General features: G+C 50.5%; 1 protein-coding gene across 8 annotated transcripts in view; it reads left to right on the top strand.

The window, feature by feature from the left end:
- The window catches only part of ARHGEF11 (Rho guanine nucleotide exchange factor 11), a 114,135-nt gene that overhangs the window by 82,461 nt on the left and 11,579 nt on the right, over positions 1-20,095 (top strand). For 4 of the 8 annotated variants that reach the window (XM_082615742.1, XM_082615746.1, XM_082615748.1 and 1 more), the window contains 17 exons: positions 2,084-2,158; positions 2,361-2,462; positions 3,767-3,865; positions 5,376-5,418; positions 6,526-6,622; positions 6,785-6,907; positions 9,539-9,562; positions 10,678-10,822; positions 11,090-11,189; positions 11,977-12,006; positions 15,032-15,158; positions 17,907-18,086; positions 18,175-18,222; positions 18,445-18,632; positions 18,894-19,040; positions 19,320-19,399; positions 19,504-19,629. In XM_082615742.1, the coding sequence (XP_082471868.1) occupies positions 2,084-2,158; positions 2,361-2,462; positions 3,767-3,865; positions 5,376-5,418; positions 6,526-6,622; positions 6,785-6,907; positions 9,539-9,562; positions 10,678-10,822; positions 11,090-11,189; positions 11,977-12,006; positions 15,032-15,158; positions 17,907-18,086; positions 18,175-18,222; positions 18,445-18,632; positions 18,894-19,040; positions 19,320-19,399; positions 19,504-19,629 (1,734 nt within the window). The remainder of the gene's footprint in view (positions 1-2,083; positions 2,159-2,360; positions 2,463-3,766; positions 3,866-5,375; positions 5,419-6,525; positions 6,623-6,784; positions 6,908-9,538; positions 9,563-10,677; positions 10,823-11,089; positions 11,190-11,976; positions 12,007-15,031; positions 15,159-17,906; positions 18,087-18,174; positions 18,223-18,444; positions 18,633-18,893; positions 19,041-19,319; positions 19,400-19,503; positions 19,630-20,095) is intronic. The other 4 variants (XM_082615747.1, XM_082615743.1, XM_082615745.1 and 1 more) reach the window with 3 other exon arrangements.

The raw sequence follows: 20,095 nt of genomic DNA, 5'->3' as shown, positions 1-20,095 counted from the left end.
TTTATTTTTAAAGGAAATTTGCCATTATATTAAAACCAACATCATATACCGTTTGATGCTCTAGTTCTCCCCATGGGATAGAGTTTAGTTACTTTCAGATCTTGGAGGGGGAAAGGCAGGGAAGTGGATCTCACATGTATTAAAATGCCTAGTGTACCTGCTGCTGTGCTAGATCTTTCAGGAACAAATCTCATTTAATTCTTACCACCAGAAAAAGAGATAGGCATCAGAATCTTCATTCAGTGAGAAAACTGAGGCAGAGAAAGGCTAAGCGACCATTCAAGGACTCAGCTTGCTAATGGCAACATCAGACTAGAACTTAGTTTTCCAGAGCCCCAGTGCAGGGCTGCCTCCTGTCCTAGACGCTCTTTGATCACCCCTCCCACTCCTCCACCACCACCGCCACCACCACTCCCCCTTAGTAGTACTACAGGGCCAAGGTCAGGCTGCCAGGCAGGGTCAGGTGCACATGGTGTTCTTAAGGGAGGTTTTCCTTTAGGTGGCTAATAGGAGCAGGTGTAGAGTAATTGGTCTTGGAGTCCTTTTCCTCCTTCTCTGAATTTGTTTCGACTTCTGAAAACTATTTAAGTTGTTATTTTTGAGTGATAAGAGCAAATATAGTATAGCTCCAGTTTCTTAATAATAATCTATGTTAGTAAGAGCAAAGGTGGAAACCTGTACTATCCATGAAACTTGCAGCAGCTGGGAGGTGGAATCATAGGGAATTCAAACATTGTTATGTAATTCTGCAATGTTTGATTTTCTTATGATAAACATATTCTGCTTTTGCAGTCAGAAAAACTGTATGTTTGTAAAGACTTTAAAAAAATAAATCCTCCCTCCCAAACAAGCAACAACCTAGTGCTTTCAGGTTTCACTAGAGAGCCAAGTAGAGACAGAAGTGATCATCCCACACCCCCTGGGCATCCTGGATCCCAAGGGATTCAGAGACTAAGGTGTTAGGGGAGAGGAGGATACTCAGGATGTGTCTGAGGAATTCAGGTCCAGCACATCAGGCCTGACTCTGCAACTTCCAACATGCCATTATAAGTGAGTGCTAGACTCTGATCTCTGAGATGCGTCCTGGGTCTCTTGAGTTCTATACTCAGTCATTCTGAGCATAGAGTCTGTAAATACCCAGGAGAACAAAAATGAGTGAGGAGTGTCAGGGAGGAACCGTCAGGAAAAGCCCCTTGAGAAGGTGGAATAGGAGGGTATCTTGGGCCTGAGAAAAAGTAGGCATGAGAAGTGACTCCTCCAGATGGGTTCCAGAGCCCAGCCCTTGTTGGGGAATCACTGAAAATGAGGTAGAGTGAATTGAGTGAAAAATATAGTTGGTAGGAAATCTCTGAAAGCTCAAGGAACCTTTAGGAGAAAGGCTTGTCCAATGAAGCATCTAAAACGTTTATACAGTATGAAATCTCTCATCAGACATAATCGATGGCATAAGGGGGAAAGAGAGAAAGCCAAGCTGAGAAGCTTGGATTTTAGACTGGAAATGGGGAATCTACCATAGATTCTTGAGCAGGCAGGGAAGATGATGGAGATGGTGTTGGAGAAGGCAAAGCTCCATCCCCTTTTGCTCAAGGAGGCAGAGATGGACCACAAAGCTCTCCTCCAGCAGGGGTGGAGGGCACACGGTAACTGTAGAGGAGCGCTGTGGAAGACACTAGGTTTGGAGGGCGTGTTTTGGGGGTGCGGGGGGTCTGTTGAGGAGAACAACAGAGCCCCGGCCCACCAGTCCAGCAGAAGCTCTAGGTTCTTATTTTGTGGGCTGACACTCCCTCCTCAGATCTTTCACAAACAGGAAGAGAGCACTTTCTCTCACTTCCCATCTTCATACGTCATGTGACCAGGCTGCTCTGAGTCTGCCCTGCCCCACCCAGAAGCAGTTGCCTTCTTGCAAGTGGAAGTCATTCTTTCTGTTCTCTGAGATTTGGGGGGTGGTAGTGAGATGCCGGTGTTTACCAGCCCCGTGTGGCCTTCCCCTTCAGTGCCATGCTGTCACTAACCAAACTCCACTGAGGGGGCTGGATCCCTGTCCTCCGACCTCTCATCTCTACAACTCAACTCTCTCCCCCAGGGTGTAGATCAAAGCCCAAAGCCTTTAATTATTGGCCCAGAGGAAGATTATGACCCGGGTTATTTCAACAACGAGGTAACAGTTTCCTGATTTTCTCCTTTCATCATTCTCTGTCGTACCTGCTGTTCCGGACTAGAAGCGCTTGGACTGGCACCAGCTGTGAGGGAGCGTACGGGAGGGGCCGTGCTTATCAGCACTGGCAGGCAGGGAGCATGGGAGCTGAGCTGGGGCAGGCAGTGCTTCTCTGCCCCCCAGCCCTGCCTGTCCTGCCTTCCAGAGCGACATCATATTCCAGGACTTTGAGAAACTTAAGTCACGGCCGGCTCACCTGGGGGTTTTTCTACGGTACATCTTCTCTCAGGCGGACCCCAGTCCACTGGTAAGTCGCAAGTATCTGTCTCGATTGAGTGCCTGCTTGTGCTTGGCCTCTGTCCCTGCTCTCTAGATGTCATAAGTCAGATCCATGGGCATGGCCATGCATCTCGAGGACAGAGACAACATAGAAAAGAAGGTGCAACCTAGGTGGAAGGGATTCTTCACTGCTAACCGCATCGATAGCACAGGGAGGAACAGGAGAGCTGGGCCAAGAAAGCTGTTGTTCTGGGTCTGCTTGGAGGAGATGGTCTTTCTAGGTTTTTGGAAGGAAGGTGCATACAGACTGACAGTGGGGAGTTGAGAGAGCAGCCCTTTGCAAGTATACAGTGTTACTACAAGAAAGCTTGGCAGAGGGGCAAGGTGGTAAAAGGTCTTCAGTCTGAAGGTGATGACAAGGAGGATCATGACGGGATGGAGGTCGGGGTGCTCTGCGACAGTGCCCAGAGCCAGCAGCCTTACCAGTTTCTGTCCTTCTGCTCAGCTGCTTAGGAAGGGGGATGAAGGAGAGAGGCTGCTGTCATGTACTCCAGAATAAACTTCTTGCCCGTGGCATGCACTGCTGCTCTTCCTTTCGGGGGCTACCACTGTTAGAAGCCAGAGTCAGCCTCTGTTTGCTCAACAGGTGTTCAGTGAGCACCTGCATGTACATCCCAAACGCTGGTATCTCAGAAGCATTCCTGAATGAAGACGAGGCACAGCACAAAGAGAAATAACACCTGAACCCTTTAAAACAACAGATAAACAAGTATAAGACAAAATGTCAAGTGTGGAGAGGATACAGGGTTGAGGAGAGATTGCTTTGGGGGAATATGTGTGTGCGCGCCAAGGGGTGGGGATGACTTACCACAGGTTTCTGAAACATGCTAAGCCAGGGTTTCTCAACCTCAGCACCACTGACCTTTGGAAATCTTTGTTGTGGGGTGCTGTCGTGTGCATGGCAGGATCTTTAGCTGCATCACTGGACTCCACCCAGTAGATGCCAGTAGCACTTCTCCAGATATAAATCAAAAATGCCTCCAGGGCTTCCCTGGTGGCGCAGTGGTTGAGAGTCCACCTGCCGATGCAGGGGACGCGGGTTTGTGCCCCGGTCTGGGAAGATCCCACATGCCGCGGAGCGGCTGGGCCCGTGAGCCACGGCCGCTGAGCCTGCGCGTCCAGAGCCTGCGCTCTGCAACGGGAGAGGCCACAACAGTGAGAGGCCCGCGTACTGCAAAAAAAAAAAAGCCTTCAGACATTACCAGCTGTCCCCTGGAGGGCAAAAGCACTCTGGTTGAGAATCGCTGCTCTAACCCATTTTCTCTCTCCCAGCTTTTTTACTTGTGTGCAGAAGTTTATCAGCAAACAAACCCCAAGGATTCCCGAAGCTTGGGAAAAGACATCTGGAATATTTTCCTAGAGAAAAATGCGGTAAGGCAGTCATAGACTGTATTACAATTTTCAATTTTATTATACTGTTTGGCCATTCAGAGGCAGAGGAAAAACTAAGCAAAGCACTCAGGCCGAATGGAGACAGGTTTTTTTGTTTTTTTTAATATTTATTTTATTTTTGTGGCTGCATCTAGTCTTAGTTGCAGCACGTGGGATCTTCATTGAGGCATGCGGGATCTTTGTTGCTGTGCATGGGCTTCTCTCTAGTTGTGGCGGGTGGGTTTTCTCTCTCTAGTTGAGGCGTGCGAGCTCGGTAGTTGTGGCACGCAGGATCAGTTGCCCCACAGCATGTGGAATCTTAGTTCCCCGACCAGGGGTCAAACCCACGTGCCCTGCGTTGGAAGGCGGACTTTTTACCACTGGACCACCAGGGAAGTCCCTGGAGACAGGTTCTTAAAGAGGATTCCTGGATTCTGTTCCTAGCTCCACTCTAAAGATTGATCTCTCTGGACCTCTTTTGCCCACATGTAGCAAGGTGGAGTGCACATTGCCTCTCTCTGAAATGTTTGGAGAAAAAGAACTTGCACCAAGTCCTAATTACTCTCCCTTGGATCAATGCCCTGGTTCCCTTCAACTCCCCTTGCCTTACCCATCCCTGGGATGAAGAAACAGAGGCCCAGAGACATCAGATGATAGAAATCAGTGAGCCAAGAGGCGAGCCCAGATTTCTGAAGTTCAGCCTGACGTGCTCTTACTGCCCCAAGGCAGGGTTCAGAGGGAGGGGACCCCAGAGTGTCTGGGGTGGATGAGCACTCTGCAGCTGGACATAGCTCCCAGGGATGTGTCAGGGATCCCACTGGCGGCAGCACCTCGGCCTGCAGAGGGCAGTTCCCATCTTAGACTTTCTAATCTGATCAACTAAACTAATTCCAAAATGACTTTATTCATCTGGCAGTAAGCTACTAGGACTAATGAGACTGGGGAATAAACGACTTTTCCTCAAGATTTTTATTTTTGCCCCCTTCAGTGGGTCTTGAGTAAGGAGGTGAGAGCTGCCAGTTGTTCCCTGTTGGCTGTTATGGAACCACCGCAATGTCCAGCTGTCAGGTAGTCGTAAAGCAAAAAAGCCAGGCACTGTGCTCACTGGAAGACTTGGTAACATAAGGCCAGTTTTCCCTTGGGAGTGAAGGAGAGGGGAAGCCCATCAAATCGCCTCATAAAGATTTCTCCCATGCTGCTAAATTGGTACCAGTCCACTTTTTGGAACCTCTCCATTCCATGCCTCTTGATGTCCTTGAAATAAGAGTGGGAGGAGTACAGGTGCCACCCTCAGAGTAGAGTCCCAACTTGCCTTGCCACCTCAGATTCCACTTCTCAAATCCCGAGCCTAGAATTCAGTTGGAGAGAGGTGAGTGGAGGGTAGGGTAGTGGAGGGAAAGGGAGAGAGAAGGTGGTGTTCTGGAGCCCTCCTTGCCTCTGCACAGGATCTCCCACATCCCCTGGGATGTGTGGATCTCACCACTTCTGCCCCCACCCTTCTGTCTTTTAGCCTCTGAGAGTGAAGGTCCCAGAGATGTTACAGGCTGAAATTGGTAAGTTGGCTCCTAGGACGGTTAGTCTCCTCTTGGTGTCCATCTTGTGCTGGGCCCTCAGGAAGGGGCGGGGGGTCGGGGGGACATAGTCCCTGCCTTGGGCAGCTGTTCTCAGATAGGGGGAAATAGGGACAGTTCCTCCAGAACTCCTCACGGTAGCTTACGGACAAGCACAGACAGAACAGACCCTGCCTGGGAGCTTGTTGCGGGGAGACAAGACTCGGTTAGGAGACCGGGGTCGTTCCTACCAACCTTCCATGTGACCTCTCTGGGCCTCAGTCGGCTCATCTGTACAAAGAGGAAATTGGATTCCTAAGCCTGGTCGAGCATCAGGATCCCTTGGGGAATTCTTCTTTAAAAATACAGAAACCAGTGCCTCGTTCCACCCCACCTGTAGGGTCAGGATCTCCGGAGTATTTTTGTTCTTCTGGTTTCGTTTGAGCTCCTCAACTCACACAGAGTGAGGAGGCAGGGAACGAGGCAGTTGCTGTGCTCCCTTCTCACTCTCAAGCCACGACTAGAAGAGCTGAGGGAGATGGTAGAAAGAGGATGTCAGTCTGAGAGGCTAATCATGGGAGCTTTCTAGAGGTAATAGTTTGAAGCTGCCTTGGAAAAGAGGCACTTTACAGGCCCAGATGATAGGAAAGCTTATGGGCACAGGCAGAGGGTGAATGTAGGGACAGGAGAGACACCTTCCAGTTTCTGGTGGGGAGTTAGGTTTCCTTGCCTTTTTCAGCCTTGCGAGCTGGCCCTGGGTCAGTGGAAGGAGAATGAGCCTCTCAGAGGTCTGCACATGATGTCAGAGGGCAGCAGCGTCTAGACACATCCGGAGAGGGACTTTAATATTTCCCCGCTTAATGGAGTGTAGAACACCCTGAAAATGTTTTTGTCCTTGTCTTGGGACTTGGATGTCAGGATTCCAGTCCTGAATTCAAGAATGACCTGGTAGATCCAGGCCTCCACTTCCCTTGGTTAACAGGAGGGCAGAAAGCCAGCTTCCCCTCCCGGTGCCCCCAGGGAGCTAAGAGGCTTGAAGATGCTCAGCAGATATAACCTCCTCCTCCTGACATCCCTCCCCTATCTGTCTCCCCTCGGCTCCCACCGCAGACCTGCGCCTGCGGAGCGGTGAGGACGTGCGCACTGTTCTCTGTGAGGCTCAGGAGGCAGCCATGCCAGAGATCCAGGAGCAGATCCATGACTACAGGTACCCGGCGCCCCCCACCTCCTGCTCTCTCCCCTGCCTCCTCACCCGTTCTCTTTCCCCTGCGTTGTGTGTGCATCTCTTGTGATGTGTGTATGTGCGCCTCACTCTCTGTCCAGCAGTGATGTACATGTGTTTCTTTCTCTGTGTGTCTCTCTGGCTCAGAACAAAGCGCACTCTGGGGCTGGGGAGCCTGTATGGTGAAAACGACCTGCTGGACCTGGATGGGGACCCTCTCCGCGAGCGCCAGGTGGCAGAGAAGCAGCTGGCTGCCCTAGGAGACATTTTGTGAGTCTCCGATCCACTTCTACCCCCTGAACATGCTGCACAGATTGATGTATTTTGTGGGTCTGTTTCCCAACCTCTCCCACTCTTCCACTGCTTGCCTGATCCGTCTTCCCCTGAAAGATGGGGAGAGTCCAGCCCTCCTGCTTCATTTCTCAGGCTGGGGCTGCAGGAATTTCTAGGGAGTTGCAGAGCCTGGGGCTCCTGACAGTAATTTGGTGATTATGACAAACCGCGGGCTCCAGGAATGCAGGGAGCTTTCTGCTTCCCCTCCCTAGCCTCTTCGTGACGGTTCTCCCTTTTTGCTCTACGGTCATATCTGATGCTGAGTGTGAGAACCACGCTGTGATTCTCCAGGGAATAAAGTTCCTTCAGGAGGCAGGTGGTTCATGGGAAATTGACCTATTTTTAACTAATCACATCAAAGGACTAGCCTAACTAAACTTACTAAGGAACTTCTGGCACAGCTGCTGTGGTTGCATCTTTCCAGTCTTATTTTCTAGAAGTGTCCCAGGTGCCTGGGATGACTTTGTAGGGACACTTGCAGGCTTAGAGGTAGATTTTTCACCCCAGTACTTCTTTCCACTCAATAGTTGTGTTGACTTTTTTTTTTTTTTTTTTTGGCTGCGCTGCAAGGCACGTGGGATCTTAGTTCCCCGACCAGGGATCAAACCCGTGCCCCCTGCAATGGAAGCGCAGAGTCCTAACCACTGGACCGCCAGGGAAGTCCCGAGTAGTTGTGTGACCTTGATCAAGCCATTTCGTCTACCTTGGTCTCATCTAAAATGACAGAGATTGGGCTAGATGATCTCGTTAGTCTCTACTAACAGTGATATTTCAATCCAGCAAATTTCTGTGGAGTCCCCACTGATGCTAAGCAGTGTTCTAGGCTCCTGGATATATTAGTAAACAAACAACAATGCTCGTGGGGCTTATGTTATTGTGGGAAGAGAAAGCAGTATATAATAAATAAGTAAATTGTATACTATGTTAGAAAATAAGGCTGGGGGGAGGGGGGGAAATAGAGCAGGCTGAGGGGGGTCAGGAGCACCTGAGCTAGTGGGTTGCAATTTCAAATAGAGCCTCATCCAGAAAGTTACATTTGGGCAACTGAAGAAAGTGAGGGGGTCATCCTTGGAAATATCCTGGGGGAAGAGCATCCCAGGCAGAGGGAACAACCAGGGCAAAGTAAGAATGTGCTTGACGTATTTGAGGAACAGTAGGAGACCAGTGTGGCCAGAGAAGATTAAGAAGCTAAGTGCTGAAGTCAGAGAGGTAACAAGAAGAGCAGCCTCGCAGAGCCTGTGGACTGTTTTAAGGTCTTTAGTTTTTTTCTCTCAGTGAATTAGGAGCCACTGGAGCTGTGAGAGACTCGAGGGTGGGTGGAGGGTGGTGGGAGAACAAGGAGGGGTTCCAAACAGGGAGATCAGTTACGGGAACCCACGCAGTAGGGCTCCGACCAGAGAATTGGCGATGGAGGGTGTGAAGAGAGGTCAGCTCCAAGTATATTTTGACAGTAGAACCAACAGGAGGATTTCCTAAAAATTGATGTATAGGATGTGAGAGAAAGGAAAACCAGGGAAGACTCCACAGTTCTTACCTAAACAACTAAAAGGACAAAGGTGCCATCAGTCGAGTTAGGGACAGTTGTGTGAGGGACAGTTTTGTGGTAGAAAACCGGGAGCTCAGTCTCGGTCGTGTCAAAATCTGCAATCTTTAGACATCAAACTGGAGATTTGAGTAGACAACTGCATAGATGAATCTGGCATTTGACAAGAGATCCGGGTTGGAGATGAGACCAGATGAGGTCCCACAGGGAGGGTATATTCTTTGAAAACAGCCTTCTAACCCTCAGCCAAACCCTGAATCTTTCTGGGCCTTAGTTTCCCTAGCAGTCAGATGGCACTAATCACCCCGACCATGCCAGGGATGGTGGCAAAACCTGACCGAGCCTATTCTGAGGTCGTAGGCACCACAGAGTTATGTGGGGTTATTATTGACAGCACAGGCACCCTGCTTATTATAAAGGCTTCTGTTTAAAAGAAGCAAGCGCTAGCTTCGTTAGATGAAGATATGAGACCTATTATTTTGAGTGTAAATATTATACGTGTAAATAGCTTAGAATAGTGCCTGGCCCGTAATGAGCACACAGTATTAGTTGCTGTTACCATTAACCTCTTTTAAATAGGTTCCTCTGAATCAGGTCTCAAGGTATTATCTCTGTGCCCTCATCTTCTTTCCTCTTGCCTCAGTGTCAGCCCAACCCTTCTAATTTAGTTCTAGGTGGACACAAAGAGGAGCCTCTTCCTCCGTGATAGCTTCAGAGGCTGGAACAGATACCAAGCGAGGAGCTGTATCTGCCTCATTCCCCTTCCTTTTAGCTGGAAGGACACCATCATCACCATCACTCTGTGCTCATTGAGCCCCTCGGAGGAATGAGAACCCTCACCTCCTGAGCCCCAAGCTGGCTCCAGAGCTGAGACCAAGAGTCTGAGTCTGACCTTTTATCATCCTCCTCCCTTTCGTCACCTGCTCCCTTCCTCTAGGAAAGAACTTACCCTCCTCCCAGTCTTGCACAGGCGGACGAGCCTCTGCCTTTGCAGTCTGAGTCATCTGTTCTTTCTTTTGTTACAGGTCCAAATACGAGGAAGACAGGAGGTGAGTGAGTCTGTGTGGTTGAATCAAGGTGGGAAGGAGTGGGGTTGAGCTACTGGGCATCGCATCTCTGCCAATCATAGGGGAGTCCCTAGCTTCAGAGGATCACCGTCTGTCCAAGTTTAGTTTCCAGATGTCTGTGTAACCGCAAGGAGGTCATGAGGCCCAGGCTCTGATACTCGGGGATCACTGCCTGGGACGTGGGTCTGCTCCTCAGTGTGAAGACACCAAGCTGCCAGCGCTCCCCTTCCTGGCCTCCTCTTCTCCACCCACATTAGCCCTGTGTCTGCCTCCCCACTTCTTTCTCGTAAACCACCGAAAGGAGCAGTGATAGAATCAGCCTGTGTTAGCAGCACCTGCAGAGGGGAGCTAGGGTACAACACACTTCCTCTGTTGGCACATTTTTTTTTCCTTGAAGCCTATATACATGTCTCTTTGTTTCTCAGTAGCCGGTGTTAAAATGAGAGTGCATTCACGCACTCAATAAGGGAGAGAAGATGGGGTTAGAAGTCTGTTTCAGAGAAGATGAAAGCCAGGGCCGAAACATTTGCTTCATTGAATCCACAAAGTGGATAATCTGTCTACCGAATTGAGAGGCAAATACAGTTTTAAACACAGAGCTCTGGACAGTTTCATCTGTGGCAGTTGGAAGCTACTTGACAGATCATCTCCATCTCTTTTTCTCCTTGTACTTGGGGTGGGTGGTGGCAAAGGCAGCTTACCTGGACTTGCAGGGGCCGGTTGGTGTTTCTGCGCATCCCTTTGCCACCCCACCCCTGTGTATGTGCTTGAGGACATTAGCTGTGGGCCTCAACTGTCGCCCATGGCTTAGTTGCTTATGTTTTGGTGAACTGACGCGTCCTTCCACTGACCACTGTCCCCTCGTTAGGGAGCGTTCTGTGGAGGAAAAGAATACGATTTCTTCTGGGAGTCATGCCAGCCAAGACTTTTCTCCGACTTCTGCCTGCTGTCCCATCTGAATATTCTGGGCCTCCCTCTGAATGCCCTGGCCCTTCGCCACCCCACTGGGTGGTGGTGAGGAGCTTGTGTAAAGCAGAGTCCCAGCCCTTCCACCTGCTGGCGCTTTCCGATTCACCGCCCCCATTCCTCTTTTACAGTGCCCCCATGGACTTCGCCCTCAATACCTACATGAGCCATGCGGGCATCCGTCTTCGAGAAGCACGACCTTCCAACACGGCTGAGAAGGCCCAGTCCGCTCCTGACAAGGACAAGTGGCTACCCTTCTTCCCGAAGACCAAGAAGGTGACAGAGCTCCCCTAGAAAGAATCATCTCTTGGCACGGTTCCTGCGCTGAGGCAGACCTGGAGAGTCATTGAGAATCCCCAAACTAGAGCAGCCCTCTCCCTCCCTCCAGTCCCAGACCGGAAGCAGATGTGCTAGATCAGATACAAGCATGAGTCTGCTTTCCAGTTGCTTGTTTAGGGCTAGTCATAGAGGCAGTAACACGGTGACCAGTGGCCCAGTCTGGGTACTGGGACCTTCTCCAAACCCTAGTGTCTCTTATCTCAGCAGAGCAGCAATTCCAAGAAAGAAAAGGATGCCTTGGAGGACAAGAAGCGAAACCCCATCCTCAAGTACATCGGGAAGCCCAAAAGCTCTTCCCAGAGCAGTGAGTATTTGGGGAGCAAAGCCTTGGACAGGGACCTCAGCCCCTTCGCAGGCCAGCATGTTGGCAGAGGGCCTTTCTGTGCTTCTGGCAGCCAAAGGCCCAAACAAACTCTGAGGTCGCAGCTTCCTCTCGGTGCTACTGCATTCTCCCCTTGCCACACCCAGTGATGGCTCCTGAGGTACAGGGAACTGCTTCAGAGCCAAGGAGGCCGAGCCAGTCCCTGGGTCTAGGAACTCAGAGACAGTTGTAGATACTGAACAGCCATGCAGAGGAGTATCTCCCCCTTGGCAAGATTGCCCTGTTGACAGTCAGTGCTTCCTTCACCTTCATCCATGGACTTGTCTGTGCTCCTGAGGGCCTGTGTGTTGGGAGCAATTATGGGCCCTTGATGGAGGGTTTCAATTAAGCAGAACTAGGTGGAAGGGGAGCAGGTTTGGGACCTAGAGGCTCCCCTCATGCCATCAGTAACCCAGACCTCCATGGATCCTGTCACCGATCTCTTCCCAATTGTGTGTCATCTGTCTGGACATTGCTGCTGGCCCTCCCAGTCATTATCTTAAGACCCCAGTGTTAGTCTTGGGAATCTGGGAAGGGCCATGGCATGGGCCTCCTGCCTTTCCTGAAACTGCTGCCTTGGGGGAAGGGGAGAGGAGGGGACTCTACTAGATCAGCCCTGATTTTTGCCACTACCTTTCATTTTCCAGCTTGATGTAATTTTTATTTTGACTCTTGAAACATTAATTTGACTTTTCATGGTTTACTTTTGTTTTTGTTTGTTTTCTTTTAGCATTTCATATTCCCTTGTCCCCTGTGGAAGGTAAAAGGACCATTTTCTTTGGGTTTTTCTTTGCATTAGCATTGAGTTTCCATTTCCCAAGTCCTGTCTGCCCTTCTTCCCCTCTCCTTCATCGCCTCCTGTCCTGGCTCTCTTTCCTCCCTCCCTTTCCTCACTCCATTACTCTAGTATGTTCCTCCATGCTGCTAAAGCTCCCCATGACACAAACACCTGCCCAGGGGTGCCTGCCCAGAGGCTCCTGCCCTCACGCTGGGCGCAGGACTCTGCCTACCTAAGGCAGGGTGGGAGGGGCCGGGGCACTGCCCCCCGGCACCATGCAGCTCCTCCTGGCAGTGCTGGCAGAGGCCAGCTTCTAGGCCCTCCAAGACTGGTCCACGGCCTGCAGCCTTTCTCTCATTCTGTCAGCTCTCCGTGGATGCGCTTCAAAAGTCCAGGGCTCTTTGTAAATGAGGGAAACCCTCGCATGTGGAAATGCCCTGTACAAGTTCCTCAGATTTTTGTTTTCAATTGAAATAATAAAATCCTCAGTTTTGAATGTTATATGGGGTTGTTTTTAGTACCTAATGGGTCTTCAGCAGTTTTGCCTTGGGATATTTTCATTTCTATCATCTCCTTTGTTTAAGTCCTTCACTGTAGCACCTTCATCTCCTGACTCTTACCTTTGCCAGCACAGCGCCACTGCAACAGTTAAAGAGAATGACCCTAACGTATGTATGTTAGAGGCCTAATATCTTCTAGAATCTATGTATCAAAAATAAATACGTATATAACAGACATTAACCCAGAGGAGCTTAGAACCTAGAACTGGGCAGGTTCATTTCCCATCAGTGAGGTCCATATGCATACAATTAAAGTGATTAATGTTTTCTAGGTTCTGTAGTAAATCAAGGGGAGAGATAGCAGTGAGATGCAATCAGGAAATTAATCTGTTGCTAGAATTCACTTTATATAAATTAGTGACAATTAAAGATAATGATTTTCAAAATTATTTTTCAAGTTAAATCCCTAGACTTGTTATGCTATTTTAAACAATATAAGTAAAGAAATATTAGGAGGAAAAAAGTCTATAAAACAATGGAAAAAATAAAAGAATGGCCTTGAAACCCAGGCCCTTAGTTTTTAACACATACTTCCTCCCATCCACCCTGCCCGAGGCAGGCATGAGGCAAGCAGCAGGCCTGAGACCGAGCAGCCCTGCCCAAGCTGCTTGCTTTATGTCAGCCTGAGAGGGAACAGGAACACCCAGGGTAGGTTTGCTGATCCCAAGAGAGGATAAGGATGCTGGGTATTCACCATCTCTTTGAGTCATATCTTTCTATTGTCATTTCATGGTTTGATTTGATGTTCTCAAGTTCCCAGGACATCAGACGAGTCTGTATGCGTATCTAAAGACCAAACACCCACCAAAGCTAGAAAGCCTCAGTATTGAGAACCTTGCTGTTTAGGATCATCAGCTATTGCCCCTGTTTATTAGTGAAAGTATCTGATTGTTAGTGACATATAATTCACTTTTGTTTAGTTTCATTGTTATTCAGAGAATGGAGGAACGGAGAGCAAAGGTTACTGATGAAAACTTTGCCCTTTTCAAAAACGCATTCCTTTCTACGTGTCTTTTTCCCCTGTTACTCTGGGTTATTCAGTTATACCAAATCTCAGGGCCACACCTGTTCCTTGTCACAGCTAGGGTGTAACTATATCCCAAGAACTGGGTCTTTTCCAAGTGGCCCATGGGAGAGGGAACAATGGGCTCTGCCCGGAGGCATTCTATTATAGGACGTTCCCAGGCTCCCACGTCATCACCCAGCCAGGGATGCTCCGGGCTGTGGCTGCACAGCTGACCCTGGCTGCTGCAGCTGCCCCAAGGCCCAGATGCACATTCAGTCTGGGACAGGCAGATCTGACTCAGATCTCCAAAATGGGAGTGATGGTAACAGTCCCTACTCCTAACACATATACGCAGCCACCTATTTTGCAGTTTTAGAAAAACATTACCTGCCTAAAGGATATGAAATTGTGAGCTTTGAAGAGACCAGCTAAATGTTTTTCTGTTTCCTCTGGCTTGGAAATTTTCTTACGAATCTCAAGTTTAGATACACAGGGAGATTTATAAATTTGTATATGTCGATGTCAGAATCTCTGGTTAGTGTGGTTAGGGCCAGGGCCTGGCGCCTGGGGCTGTTTGTCTTGCCTTCCCCATCCCATTATCCTTCCATTGGTCCGGGCAGAGCAGCATCTTTAGCCCCACTCCTATTCTGACATCCTGGACCTGGAGCTGAGCCAATCGACTTTGAAGATAGGAACCACTGAGCCCCTGGGCCTGAGCTTTCTTCTCCAGGGTCTCCACATGGCATCACCTACACCTTTTTACTCTCTTACCTGCCTTCTCTACTTTGAACAAGAACAGCTCTCTTTTGTCTTAGCTTTGAAAAGCATCTTGAATTTGAATGCCAGAGAGTGACATCTCTCCTCTGTTCCTCCTAAGACCCCCCTCACTGGTAATGGAGGGTCTGATTCTTTAATGATGGAGAGGAAGAGGTGGGGGTGAGGGCAGAAAGAACAGAAAGGAGAGTCAAGGAAAACCAGAAATAGTGAACTCTAAAAGTAGTATAAATTTGAAAAGTGCTTGGTAAATTTGGCAACCTGGCCAAATTATACCAAGGTTGATGTGTTTTTGGTCTTCCCGGCTAACTTTTTTTAACACATATATGGCTCTTGGGAATAACCTAGTCATGATTCTCAAGCGTGAGAATCACTGTAATAAAGAATGTGAGAGCCAAAAGAAGTATCCGTAGCAAATGCACTTTCAAACCCTCTCATTTTGCATCTGAGGAAAGAGTAGCCCCCAGAAAGGTGGAGGGACTGCCCGTGCCACACCACATAGTAGAAGAGCCAGGGCTCATATCATGTCTCCTGACCCTCAGCCCCATGCTGTTCTCATCCATGCTTGCTCATCGCTGTCTTCTGGGCTAGAGGGGAGCGAGGGCCCCGAGAAGTCATCCCTGAACAGAAAGCAGAGTATCTTTCATTATCTTTCTTCTGCTTCCAGTCAAACCAGGCAACGTGAGGAACATGATTCAGCACTTTGAGAACAACCAGCAGTGCGATGCCCCAGAGCCTGGGATGCAGCGACTCTCAACAGGAAGCTTTCCCGAGGACTTGCTGGAGAGCGACAGGTAGCAGTGGCTGGATGGGGCCTGCCGGCTGCCCAGGGAGGGGAGTGTGGGCAGGGTTCAGGGCTAAGGTTCAACGCCAGCTACTTTACCCCCCACTAGACTGTAAGGCTCCCACTACAGAGCTCTCTCCCTGTCCCCCAACCTCCCCGCCTGGGTATGTTCAGAAGAAGACATACTATGTGTTGGTGATCAGGCCAGCGGGAGAGAGAGCAGGGCCCCTGACCTTCCAGTCCAAGAACCATATGCCTTTCAAATTTCCTTTGGATTCACCCCCTGGCCACTCAGTAGCCTCCACCCCAAGAATGAGCTAGATTATGTTATAAAGCAGCTAGTCAGGAAACCTTAAATGACAAGGCTAGAGAAGAGTACAGAGTGGGGCGAAGGGAAATCCTGGGCAATAAGGAAGTCAGGCCAAAGACAGTCTGTGGCGCCCGTGAAGAAGAGAGCTAGAGATGAGGTTCTGCTGGCTGCTTTCAAGGCAGACTGTGTAACTTGGGCATCAGATGTACATCTCAGCGAAGAAATAGAAAGGTCATTGATTCAAAACAAACTGCTCCTCTTTCAAGAAGAAAAAGGGGAATGGAGGCTGTGACATTGCTCACATTCTCCACCTTTGGCCGGATTCTGAGAAGAACCCTTCTCTGGTGGTGAAATGTACTCTTAGACTTGCTCTTGACTGTGGCATGACAGCCATCAAGTCATGTCTAAGATTCTGTAGCCAGCACTTAAAGTGAAAACTGCCTGTAGTCAGAAACATCCTCGCAAATTCCTTAAGTCACACCTGAGGTATAGTAAATATGGTCTTGTGTATACAAAAATAGTTCCTGTGTGCACTGCTGAGCTGGACCAAAGGCAGACCCAAAGGCAAGTCAGCATGTAGCAGCGTGATTAGTCAAACCACTTTACCCCTGAAATAACTAATTATCAAACTGTAAGTCGAACATTCCTGCTTGTATGCAGGGTTACTCCTTTCTGTTTATACTAAGCCTTTATAAGCTTAATAGTCATTAAAAGATTTTGCCATAGTGAGAATTAACAAAGATTTCGGCAAGATAAAGGTTAGATTTGTACTGGGGTCAGAGGTTAAGTTCTAATATTACCGAGTAACTTAAATATACAAATTATATAATTGCTGGGGTAGGTGTGATCTTACAGATGTATCAAATGTACAATTATAAGATATACTATCAACATTTTGAGGAAATATTTGAGACCATTTGTAAACGTATTCTTCAGGTTGTCAGGTAAATTTACCCTGAGACATTCATTGGGATTCTAAATCTACTCTCAGCAGAAGCCTTTGGATTTGTTGGTTATGAGTTCACTGACAATCTTAGAAGAAATGGCATCAGCAGCATGGTGGGTCAGAGGTTGTCGTAGAAACTAAACAGGTATAAGAAGCCTCCAATTCTAGGCAGCAATAGTCTAGGAGTTTTTGGCCAGAGGTGGGTTGTATGCCTCACTTCTTGGTGGGATCATTACTCACTTCTGGGTACTTGAAAGAAGCCCCAGGAACCTCACTGCATGAGGTTTGTTGGGTGCTGAAGTGACCCATTGTGGGGCACTGGTGAAAGTTTTGAGTTAGTCTGTGTTGCAATTGTTCTGTCAGACTTCAGGGGGTGAGTTCAGTAGGGCATCAGCTGGCAGTATGGTTTCTAACCCTGCAGACGAACCCTCAGGACCTGGGCGGGGGAGCGGCATTTGGATCCTCTGGCAGTTCAGAGAGACTTGATGAATGGAGACCAAGGCATTTGGCTCCTTCTCTGCAGCAACCTGCTGTGCTATTAAGAGCTCTCCAGACTCTCCAGGCCTTCTGTTGTCCTAGAGGCAGAGCAGGATGTAGATGAGTAATAATGTCAGCAAAGAACTAGCCCAGCAGGACCATGGGGGGAGGCACCATCTTGGGGCAGCTAGGGGTCAGAGATGCCAGCTGTCACAGGGCTGATGCACTGCAGGACTCAAAAAAGAGCAACACCCAGTCATCAGCATCTCATCAAGCCCCACAGATACTCAGTGGCCAAGCATGGTAGGCCAGGGAGCAGGTTCCTGCCCATCAGTAAACAGGCCCCTGTAAGCACCCTCCCAAGCTGGTCTGCTCCCAAGAGGGGACTGGAAGCCTAGGAAGGATGCTGTCAGGATAAGAATGGAAGAAATCCACAATCCACATCACAACTGGAGGGGTGGGAATTCAACAGCAGATAGAATTTTCTGACAGGCAGTGTGGAGAATACTAAAGAGTGTGTGAAGATGGTGCTTTTACTTCCCTCTTAAAAGATCTTGTAAAAGGAGAGATCCGCCTCAAGCAGAGTCCAAGGTGGGAGCTGACCTGTTCCAAAGCAGAGGGCCAGATGAGCTGGCCATGAGATGGCCAGGGGCGGGGAGGGTGGGACCTTGTTGTCCCTAATGAGGGACTTTGGTGTCCACAGCTTTCCTGACGGGGACTTGGGGTCTTTGGCATCCGGACACCCCACAAGTCTGATTCTGTTAGTCCCAGATTTCACCTTCCTGTTGGGATCCCTTCCTGACCAGTCACAAGGAAGTTGAGAGGCTCTGTCCATCCAGCTGGGCTGGGGAAAGGAAGGATTTTATAGCAGAAGTGGTTTGTCACTGAGCAGCGTCTGCCACCGGGAGTTGGGACCCTTTGGGTCTGGTGTTTGGGGTGGAAGCGCTGAGGCACCGCTGAGATGGGGCAGCAGATCAAAGCTGGCCAGTTATAAGACCCCAAGGTCTTTTGCCCTCTCCATCCAGTTCTCGCTCAGAGATTCGCCTGGGCCGCTCTGAGAGCCTGAAGGGCCGGGAGGAGATGAAGCGGTCCCGGAAGGCAGAGAACGTGCCCCGTTCTCGCAGCGACGTGGACATGGACGCAGCCGCAGAGGCCGCCCGCCTCCACCAGTCAGCCTCGTCCTCTGCCTCCAGCCTCTCCACCAGGTGGGTGGGGCTCAGGGGCTCAGCCCGCTGATATCTTGGGGGCCGGGCAGGAGCAGAGGGTTGCTGAGAGTTGACATTGTCTCCACAGGTCTCTTGAGAACCCAACCCCTCCCTTCACCCCCAAAATGGGCCGCAGGTGAGTGATGGGTGCCGTAGCGCCTCTGTTAGGTGTCCGTGTCCCAGCCATGCTCAGCTGCCCCCGCTCCCCTTCCAGGGGCCGGCTGGTGGTGCAGCTCCTCTTCGTGGCCCGCTGGCTTCCCATGGGCCCCGGGCAAGCAGGGTGGGCAGGAGGTGGAAGGACAAACCCCGTGTTTGAGTTTTTCCTCCGTGTGACGCCGAGCTGCCTGTTTTCCCCCAGGAGCATTGAGTCCCCCAGCTTGGGGTTCTGCGCAGACGCCCTCCTCCCCAACCTCCTAGAAGATGATCTGGGCCAGCTGTCTGACCTGGAGCCAGAGCCCGATGCCCAAAACTGGCAGCATACAGTGGGCAAGGATGTGGTGGCTGGGCTAAGCCAGAGGGAAATTGACCGGCAGGAGGTCATCAACGGTGAGACTCAGGCGGGACCAGGTGCAGAGCGCCTCAGGCGCAGATGGTGGTAGAGAAAATAGTGGGGGGCCTGGGGGCGAGAGCAGCCGCATTGTGGTTCCTGTAAGGGCCACCTCAGTTCTGGCCCCTGGGGAGAGAGAAGTTGACACACCATCTGAAACCAGCACCAAAGGTGGTTTGGAGGTCACGGTAGTGACGAGATCCTTGCTGACGGGCTTTCCCTCTGTCTTTCTGCCCCTTCTCGTCACTGCCCCCGCTCAGAGCTGTTTGTGACAGAGGCTTCCCATCTGCGCACACTCCGGGTGCTGGACCTGATCTTCTACCAGCGGATGAAGAAGGAGGGCCTGTTGCCCCGGGAGGAGCTGGCGCGGCTCTTCCCCAACCTGCCCGAGCTCATCGAGATCCACAGTGAGGAGCCCACCCCGCCTACCCCCTTCCCTGGCCAGCCTTCAGGTTTCTGCCCCAACTCTGCCCGCATGCCAGGACCCCCCGAGCAGATAGCCCCCAACAGTCCTCTTTGGTTAGAGAACCTGACATGCAGCCTGAACATCAGCATTCCAGCCCCCCACAAGTGAAATGACTTGAGACCGTGCCCCACGGCCCTGCCGTCAGATCCCTCTCCTCTCGTCATGAAGGGCCTGGCCATGCGGCTCAACCCCAGGCACTTCTGTCTTCTCCTTGCCCCAGATTCCTGGTGTGAAGCCATGAGGAAGCTCCGGGAGGAGGGCCCCATCATCAAAGAAGTCAGTGACCTCATGCTGGCTCGGGTATGGCTGCCCAGGCCTGGAGGAGGTGGCAGAGGAGGTGGGGGGGAGCGGTCCCAGGCAGGGGTGTGAGGCCGGGGCCGTGTGGTGTCCCTTCTGCCTCTCAGTTCGACGGCCCCGCCCGGGAGGAGCTCCAGCAGGTGGCCGCGCAGTTCTGCTCCTATCAGTCCATCGCCCTGGAGCTGATCAAGACCAGGCAGCGCAAGGAGAGCCGGTTCCAGCTCTTCATGCAGGTACACTCGGCCTCCCCTCGTCGCCACCGAAAGCAGCCAGTTCAGTCATAGCTCACTCGATAAGGCGGAGGGGGACAGTTAACCGGGTTCACCCGCAATCTCCCAGACTCCCCTCCTGGCCCCCAGCTCCAGGCGCTTGGCCTCTTCTCTCTACAGGGGAGGGTAAACAGCAACTTGCTGCTCCATCCACACCCTCCCCAACCCAACGCCCCCTCTTCAGAAACACTGACACGTACTTGCTCTCAAGACGGAGACACTGGCCTGGCCATCAGAAGGCCCCGCTCACCTACCAGTGCCTGTATTTACTTAGATGGATCTCAGTTTCCTTTGTCTATAAAGTGGGAATAATACCTGCTTTATGTGGCTTATTTGACCATATCCCCTTTTTGGGCTGCTGTCTTCCTGCCCCCACCAACCTTTCCCTAAATATTTAAGCAAGCAGCTGCCACCTCCGTTTCTAAGTGAT

The sequence above is a fragment of the Mesoplodon mirus genome, assembly GCF_964341445.2.
Source record: "Mesoplodon mirus genome assembly, chromosome: 3".
NCBI lineage: Eukaryota > Metazoa > Chordata > Mammalia > Artiodactyla > Ziphiidae > Mesoplodon > Mesoplodon mirus.
Note: the sequence above shows the minus strand (reverse complement) of the source record. Positions and strands in the feature narration are given on the sequence as shown.